The 9,166-nt window shown below is 41.7% G+C and overlaps 1 protein-coding gene across 1 annotated transcript; it reads left to right on the forward strand.

Moving 5' to 3' along the window:
* The first annotated feature begins 1,256 nt into the window (after positions 1-1,256).
* Positions 1,257-3,444, forward strand: LOC142235657 (uncharacterized). Its single transcript, XM_075306918.1, has 3 exons — positions 1,257-2,121; positions 2,412-3,077; positions 3,146-3,444. The coding sequence occupies exons 1-3, from the start codon at positions 1,257-1,259 to the stop codon at positions 3,442-3,444; spliced, it is 1,830 nt and encodes a 609-aa protein (XP_075163033.1).
* The last annotated feature ends 5,722 nt before the right edge of the window (positions 3,445-9,166 follow it).

Genomic DNA, 9,166 nt, shown 5'->3' on the forward strand with positions numbered 1-9,166 from the left:
AGACCCCGGGGAATAAATAATATATAGATTTCTACACTGATGGCTCCAAATTGGATGGACAATTGGGTTTCGGAGTATATTCTAATGATCTGGAACTTCGAATAGCGAAAAGATTAGCTAATCACTGTAGTGTTTTTCAGGCTGAAATATTAGCAATAAGAGAAGTGGCGAATTGGCTGAGAAGTAATGTTCCAAAAAATGTGGACATTAATATATACTCACAGTCAACCTGCAATAAAATCTTTGGACTCTATGTTCCTCAACTCGAAAACGGCCATCGACTGCCGCAAATCTCTCAATGAGATGGCTGAGCCGTACAATATTCACCTAATATGGGTGCCTGGCTATAGGAACATACCAGGGAACTGCAAAGCGGATGAGTTGGCAGGGCTAGGGACTACCTTACATATTCCAGGGAAACTAGAATTTGTTGGTATGCCCCTAGCTACCTGCAAGCTCATGCTGCGTGAGAAGGCTGTTATGATGGCAAATGTTCGATGGGAGAATTGCAAGGGTTGTAACGACACCAAGCAAATATGGCCCCATTTCAACTTAAACCGCACACTAGATATGCTAATGTTCTCGAGACGTCAGATATCACTCCTGATATCTGCTATAACGGGTCGCTGCCTGATAGGCGATTTTGCAAAAACTATTGGCGCGAAGTATAATGACTATTGTATGAGCTGTCATGACGCGGAGGACAAACAACTTTTAGGAGCATATAGCTTCAGATTACTGGCGAGTCCGGAAAACGTTAACTTAAGCAGTCTGCTAATGTTTTTTGGAACAATCTGGTTGGTTCAACAAAGAAAACTAATCAAGAAAGTTCAGCGGTTAAAACTAGAAGTGCCCATATGTAATAGGTTCTTTTAGTTAATGTTGTATCACAATGGACTGAATAGTCTAAGTGAGCCTGAATCTTAATCGGGCTGCCACTTTAAACTAACCTAACCTACCCACACGACGACTTTTTCGAATCAAACAGATCCGAGTCCGTCCGTAAACAACAGTATATCTGGTCCAGAGACATGTCAGGCTTGCAGAAAGAGACTCACCAAGGCAGCTAAACCGGTTAGGTGTTCCATCTGCAAGACATCGACACGTCTGAGATGCTCAGGCCTCAGAAATTCGGACCAATATACCCCTGACTTTGTTGGTACCTGCTGCCGGAAAATCCGACAAACTCAGCAACACCATACCACGCACAATAGCCATCAAGTTCGACAGACGATTCTTCCTTGTCAGCGCATTCAATGATACGGACTGACCCGTCCACTGCTAGGAACCAGTTGAGTGGTCTCAAGATCCTACGGAGGAACTGCAATGGACTGACAAGGAAGGTCGCTGAAATCACAGATTTCATGGACAAGAGGGGTATTCTCATATCTGCGCTCCAGGAGACCAAGCTCTCCAGTAGGAATGGTCTCACTAGATCATCCTGCTACTCTGTCATTAGACAAGATAGAGAAAGGAATGCCGGAGGGGGAATAGCCTTCATTGTCCATGACTCTGTGAGATACAGACCCATGCTACTGACCAGGACTGATCCCCATTTGGTGATACAGGAGAAAACTGTCACGGTGGGGAAGGAAGATATATGTATTCTAAACGTATATATTCCACCCGACTCTGCTTGCCAAACAGGATACAAGCCAATGCTGAGGCTCCACCTCAACACTGAGCGTACTATCCTGTTGGGTGACCTGAATGCGCACCATGACAGTTGGTACTCAGAGCATGGATGTGACGCTAGAGGAGAATTGATTGAGGATCAGGTGGATGACAAAGATTTCTGTGTATTAAATGAAGACCGCCCGAATCGCATAACGGCCACATGCCGAAGCTCCCCTGACGTCACCATGGTTAGCTCAGACCTCGTGACTCAGACCTCATGGCATGTAGACAAAGCCATGAACTCCGACCACCTCTCGATGACAGTGAATATTGACTTTGGGACAGACACCGTAATTCCAGAGAAGAGAACATTTATGAACTTTGGTAGAGCTAATTGGGAGCTTTTTACCTCGCTAACCGAGTACGAGTTTGCCACTGCCCCCCTACAAACGTCAGCGCCGGCTGGAGAGAGATCCGTCCGAATTTCCCCATGGAGGCATCAAGGTTGGCAGATAGGAGGGACGAGATCCGGAAAGTAGATCCAGCTGACCCCAGGATCCCGAGTCTCGCTAATGAGATCGAGCGGCTTGTAGCCACCCATAAGCGAGAGAAGTGGCGCAAGCATTTAGAGGAGTCTGATCTCGGATCCAAACGGCTGTGGTCTAAATTCAGGAACCTCTCGAACCCCAAACGCAGGGATAACATCTCCATATCGTTTGGGGGGCAAACTCCGAAAGATGACACACGTGTAGCGAACGCTTTCTGCAGACAATTTGTCGAGCACCCCAATACAGTTCATCGTGCAAGCAGAAAGCAAAGGCGAGTCTTCCGTGCTCTCAAACAGGACAATCCCGCTATGGTCATCGGTCAGGAGAATGTTCTCCGGGCGATAGAGGCCGCCAAGAGCTCCACAGCAATTGGCCCAGATGGCCTGGCTATGACGATGCTGAAACACATTGGAGAGAATGGCGTTAGATATCTGACCCACACCTTCAATGTCTGTCTCAGCACTCTCGAAATACCAGACATCTGGAAAATAGGGAAGGTTGTTCCCGTTCTGAAACCGGGAAAACAGGCACACCTTGGAGACTCGTATCGACCAATTACTCTTTTATCCCCCGTAACGAAGATTCTGGAAGCTATTCTACTGCCCTACTTCACAGAACACCTAATGTTGGCAGAACATCAGCATGGTTTCCGCTCGGGCAGGAGCACAACCACTGCGTTGTGCGAATTAACGGCCAACATCGCAGAGGGACTGAATAGTAAGAGACCGCATAAACGTTCGATTCTCGTAGCATTGGACTTGTCTAAGGCGTTCGACACAGTGAACCACACCACGCTCTTGGGAGATATTAGGGGAACCTCCCTTCCCAGTAATCTTAAGAGATGGTTGGCGAACTACATGGCTGGCAGACAGTCCTATGTGGAATTCAGAGGAAAAAGATCAGCGCCCAGCTGTAACAAACAGGGCGTACCTCAAGGCGGTGTACTGTCCCCCTCCTTACCAATTTTTATGTGGCTGGAGCTCCCCAACCACCACCAGATGTCCATCTGATAATCTATGCGGACGACTGTTCCATAGTGACAACAGGTAGGGACATAAGGGAGCTTAAGGTGAGGATTAATGATTACCTACCTGCACTTAGGGATTTCTTTGTCAACAGGAATCTGAAACTTTCTGCCCCCAAATCGACAGCGACTATTTTCACATCGTGTACCAAGGAAGTGAACCTGGAACTCGATATCCACATTCGTGGCCAGTGTCCCCACATGCAAGAACCCCAAGGTTCTTGGTGTTCCTCTTTGATACACATGCGGAAATGATAGCTAAGAAGGTTGGAAGCAGAAACAAGATCCTGAAGGCATTGGCTGGTAGCACCTGGGGGAAAAATAAAGAGATGATACAAAAGACTTACGAGTCTATTGGTCGTCCCCTTATCGACTACGCAGCCCCCGTTTGGACACCCAGTATTAGCGATACCCAATGGAGAAATCTTCAGACAGTGCAAAATACTGCGTTGCGGATTGCAACAGGATGTCACTCTAAAACTCCAGAGCAGCATCTGCAACATGAGGCCAAAAGGCTATCGGTGAGGCAACACTACACTCTCCTCACCCAACAACATCTGATAAAGTGCAGGAGTGTGAACCACCCAAACCATGCCACATCTAGGAGGGCAACGACCGAAAGAGGCAGGCCCATTCGGTTCGATTTCAGAAAGGATACCCAGTCAATAGAACATGTGATCGGCGATGACAGTGATAAGGGAATAAGGAAGGCATTGAGGGCAGTGCACACGGCAGCGGTACAGAAGGCAATTAACTCCTACCAGTGCAGCGTTGTACTGGGGGGAGACCACCACCAGTCAGTGACGATGAGAGACGGCTTCCTAGAGAAACCAGGTCGGTGCTATCACAGCTAAGATCGGGGATCTCCAGGTACTTGAATAGTTACCTCTCCCTTCTGAACCCAGCAATCCAGGATGTTTGCCCGAATTGTGGACATTTGCCTCATATCACGAGGCATCTCTTCGAGTGTCCTGCTAAGCCGACAGACCTGACACCAACTTCACTGTGGACACATCCAGTAGAGGCAGCTCGCTTCCTCGAGCTGGATGTTGATGCTTAAATGTCTAATCCCTAATAATTGTTTGTTTTATCTTTCCTTTGTTTGTCTACTTTTTCATACAAAATTCCCAGGGGCTACCACAACAACATTGCGATCAAATATGGAACAACAATCAACCAACATATCAATGGTTGAACACGATCAAAATCAACAATGTGTCATTGGCCTCCAACAGCAACAACAACATTACGATCAAGGGTGGATCAACAATCAACAGACATATCATCAATATTACAATGACCTTCAACAACAACATTACGATCAAGGGTGGATCAGTCAGCAAACTGCACCAGAGATGCCCATCAAGAAGCGCAAAATAGATGTGGAAACACCTACATGCAGCAACAGGATGGACATTCACCATGGCGGAAATATCAGCCAAATTGTGAACGAGCAATGGAAAACGAGTGCGGTGAGGGCCGACAATGACATAGACACTCCATCAACTTCTAGCCTACCTCAACGCCAGCAACAGCAAGAAGGGGAGAAATTGCGTGAAACAAAAAACGTATCGCAATTTATGAATATTGCAATACAAGCAATGTAATCCTCCCTGAAGAATTTTTGAATGAGGCTAAATCGTCACTGGTAAACCTATTGACAAAAAAAGTCAAGGAGTACATCACCGTAAAGTTCAATATTGAACTAGTCGGTGAATATGTAAAACCGGTTAATGAAGCAGCTCAACAGTCTAATGTTGATGGTGTGTGTGCTCCAAAAATATTTAACCACATAACAAAAATGTGTCTAGCCACAAAATCAGATGATGTTGAAAAACTGTTTGAGACACAGTTCGATAGCATTCTCAACAAAATGTCCGAAGAGATTCAGGATGGACATTGAGTAAGATTGCTAAACTAGACATCAATGTGAATCGAGTGAACTGTGTCGATGGTTCATTGTACTTTCCCACACCACTAGCATTGCAAAGGAAATTAGCATGCTTGAACATAAAAAATAGAGACGATTTCTGTTTTAAGTGGTGCATGGTAGCTGCTGTTGAAGGTGTAAAGTTCTGTACAGTTGCCTTTTATATTTCATAGATTCCCATATTGTCAATAATTGCCACCAGCATAGTTTGTTGTACCCAAACATTGTTGGCTGTTATCTATGTGAACAAATGCGCATGTGTATTGTCTGTAGGCAGAAGTGTTATCAGCGGTCTACCTAAATATAATAGAACCATTAGGGCTGATAACACACAGATGAGTATGCTACACAAGCGTATAGTAATAAAATCCATGTGAAGGATTTTCCACATGAACAGATAACAGCAAACACTTAGCTATAATTAGAATAAGAAGTATTTTACTTTCTAGTATATAAGTCATTGTAAATTATTAATAAATAGAGTTTCCACTAAACCATCGAGGCGAGCACATCGCTTTCTTTTATTCCTTCGCCTGTATCTTCGATGTACAACTAGGAGTCATTGTGCATTTTGGTGACCCCGACGTGATAGGTAGGCATATTGAAAATGTCTAATCTATCAATGATATACAAATACGCAGGGCTAAACAAGTGAGTGGGTAGTGCTGTGAGTGTTAGACAAAAAGTGTAGTTAAATTTCGAAGAAAATTTCTAACAAACTAAAAATCATACATTTCGTGAAAATGAATTTCGAAGAATTCATTAAACAACAAAGGGTGTTGGGCGAATATATTGTATGGCTTTGTGTGGAATTGGACAAAATTGTTCATTCTCCAGATACAGAGAAAGGAAAGGTAGAAATAGGAGAGTGTGTAGCCTTAGGAAAATCCTTCTATGAGTTAAAGAAGAAAGAAAATGATGGGGAGCTCCGTCGTATGGGAGAAGTTCCATACGAACATAAAATATTCACTCTAGGTGTGGAGTATTCTTTTAAAAAATTTTATTTTCTAGGCAGGCTTGTTAAAATTAAAACAGGCACTGAAATAAGGAAGTATCCGTTAAAGTAAATAGATTTATATATGAAGAACTTAGGAATCTTTTGGAAAAATAATATTTTCTTGATATTTGTGCTGATGTTATCAGAAATGATAACTCAATAAAATCAGCACCAGAAAAATCAAACATAAAAAACGATTATGTTGAAATCGGTGGAATGTGGTTTCCATTAAGAATAGAAATTCCTAAATTAGTCCCAATCGTGGATGATTTTAGTGAAGACCATTTCAAAATAAATGGAATGTGGTTTCCTATAATAAAACATCCATTGAACTGTGAAGGAACATATGAGGGACCAATATGTGATACAAATTCTATGCTTGTAAGAGCACAGAAAAAATTATGCCATCGGACTGGAGGTCGGGAAGGTTCATCCAAACTGTTAATGGTTTGGATGAGAATAATAACGACATGTCAGAGACAAAGACAGTAGTCCCAATAGATATAAAAGCATCGAAAGAAAGAAAGGTTCAAAGCGATGTGTTGTGTGATGGTGAAGGAAATATTAACGTTTTGTTAAAACCTGATTCGGTAAAAGTATTGAAGAAACCATTGAAAAAGAAGGAAGTTATAGATGCCAAGCATGATAAGTCGCAAACAACAACTGAAGCAGGAACATCACTATATGCGGCGGCGAAATCTGAAAAGGCGAACAAATGGATAGCTGAGAAAGAGACAGATAAAGCCAAAGCAAGCATCCCAGAAGTCGATGCAACATACCAAGGTCGGCAAAGGAAGTCGACAAATGACAAAAAGATGACTGATAGAGCTGAGCCGTGTAAAGAGCTGGTAAAAGGAAAGAATGTTGCGGTGCCAAAAACAATGTCTAGATCAGTTTCCGTCAAAGAAATTCAGAAGGAAAAGGGGCTAGAACGATCGAACGTTTTTGTCTCGAAATATATCAAAGCGACAAAGACTAACATTTACTAATTTCAAACGACAAATTACAGTTTCACATACAGTGTATGCGGACTTTGAATGCATTTTAGAGGCTTGTAGTGTACAAAGTGGTAGCATTTCAAAGACGACATCTTTGAAGGAACATGTGCCATGTGCATATGGCTACAAAATCATATGTAGTTATGATAGTTCACAAAATATTTTAAGAACGTATACGGGTACTGATGCATCCAAAGAGTTCTTAAAAAATTTATTGCGGACTCTAAACTAATCTACAATCATCTAAATGTAATCAAACCGATGGATAGATTGACGCCCTTAGAGGTTAGGGAATTTTTAAAAGCAAAAACATGTCATATTTTTAAGGTGACATTTGCCCATTGAAGAATTTTACAACACTCAAAATGACACACCATGTACTGTGGAAAACTACACACATGCACAAAATGTGTGGAGCACAATGGGTTGTCAGACAATAAAAGACAATATGGAACTGTATTTAATTACAGATGTTCTTTTATTAGCTGACATATTCGAAAAATTTCGCACAATGTGCATTGACATTCATGGACTTTATTTTACGGTCCCTGGTCTTTCTTGGGAAGCAATGTTGAAGTTAGTTACACGAACAACTGAACTACATCTCTTATTAGATAAAGAAATTCATAATTTCTATATGAAGGGGATTAGAGTTGGAATAGTTCAATGTAGCAAAATATATGTTCGTGCCAATAACAAATAACATATATGAAAAATTATAGAGAGGATCTAATTTTGAGTATCCTCATGTACATTGACGCAAACAATTTATATGGGCTATCCATGTATCAATGTCTCCCACAGAAAGATTTCGAGTGGGTGAAGGGATGTCCAGAATTTCTAATAAAATCCTTGTTTGATAATATATCTAAATTACCTGCCGATTCCAGTCATGGTTATTTCTTTGAGGTAGATCTCTCCTATCCTAAAGAAATCCATGACTATTTAAATGATTTTCCTCCATGTCCTGAAAACAAATATCCTCCCGGATACAAATTTAAAAAAATGATTGCAGATTTTGAAGATAAGAAAAACTATGTAATCCACTATAGAAATCTGCTGCAATATTTAGATTTGGGTTTAAAACTTGAAAAAGTGCATAGGATACTATTATTTGTTCAAACTGATTATGTACGTCCCTTTATTGATATAAATAATAGTCATAGAGCCAAAACAAACATTGCGTTTGAAAAAGATTTTTTTCAAATTATTAAATAATGCGATATATGGTAAGACCATGGAAAATGTGGAAAAACTGGCAGATGTGAGAATTGTAAAGGTATGGGAAACAGTAGGACAAAGAAATAGTGCGGTGAAATTGATTTCTAGACCAAATTTCAATACGAGGGCAGTTCAGAAACTTCTTAGCCTAGCACAAAAAGCGCGGTATAAACAGAAAAAAGTTAAGTGTTTGGAAATTTCCATCTCTGCTATGAGCACATGTTAAATTTTGTTTCGATCTGGCAGCTCCTTCACATAGAAACAGGTGTTCAAAAACGACGCATCCGCAATTTTTATACCCACCACCATAGGATGGGGGGTATATTAACTTTGTCATTCCGTTTGTAACACATCGAAATATTGCTCTAAGACCCCATAAAGTATATATATTCTGGGTCGTGGTGAAATTCTGAGTCGATTTGAGCATGTCCGTCCGTCCGTCCGTCTGTTGAAATCACGCTAACTTCCGAACGAAACAAGCTATCGACTTGAAACTTGGCACAAGTAGTTGTTATTGATGTAGGTCGGATGGTATTGCAAATGGGCCATATCGGTCCACTTTTACGTATAGCCCCCATATAAACGGACCCCAAAATTTGGCTTGCGAGGCCTCTAAGAGAAGCAAATTTCATCCGATCCGGGTGAATTTTGGTACATGGTGTTAGTATATGGTCTCTAACAACCATGCAAAAATTGGTCCACATCGGTCCATAATTATATATAGACCCCATATAAACCGATCCCCCGATTTGGCTTACAAAGCCTCTAAGAGAAACAAATTTCAACCGATCCGGCTGAAATTTGGTACATGGTGTTAGTATATGGTCTCTA

This window comes from Haematobia irritans, chromosome 4 (assembly GCF_050003625.1).
Source record: "Haematobia irritans isolate KBUSLIRL chromosome 4, ASM5000362v1, whole genome shotgun sequence".
Lineage (NCBI taxonomy): Eukaryota > Metazoa > Arthropoda > Insecta > Diptera > Muscidae > Haematobia > Haematobia irritans.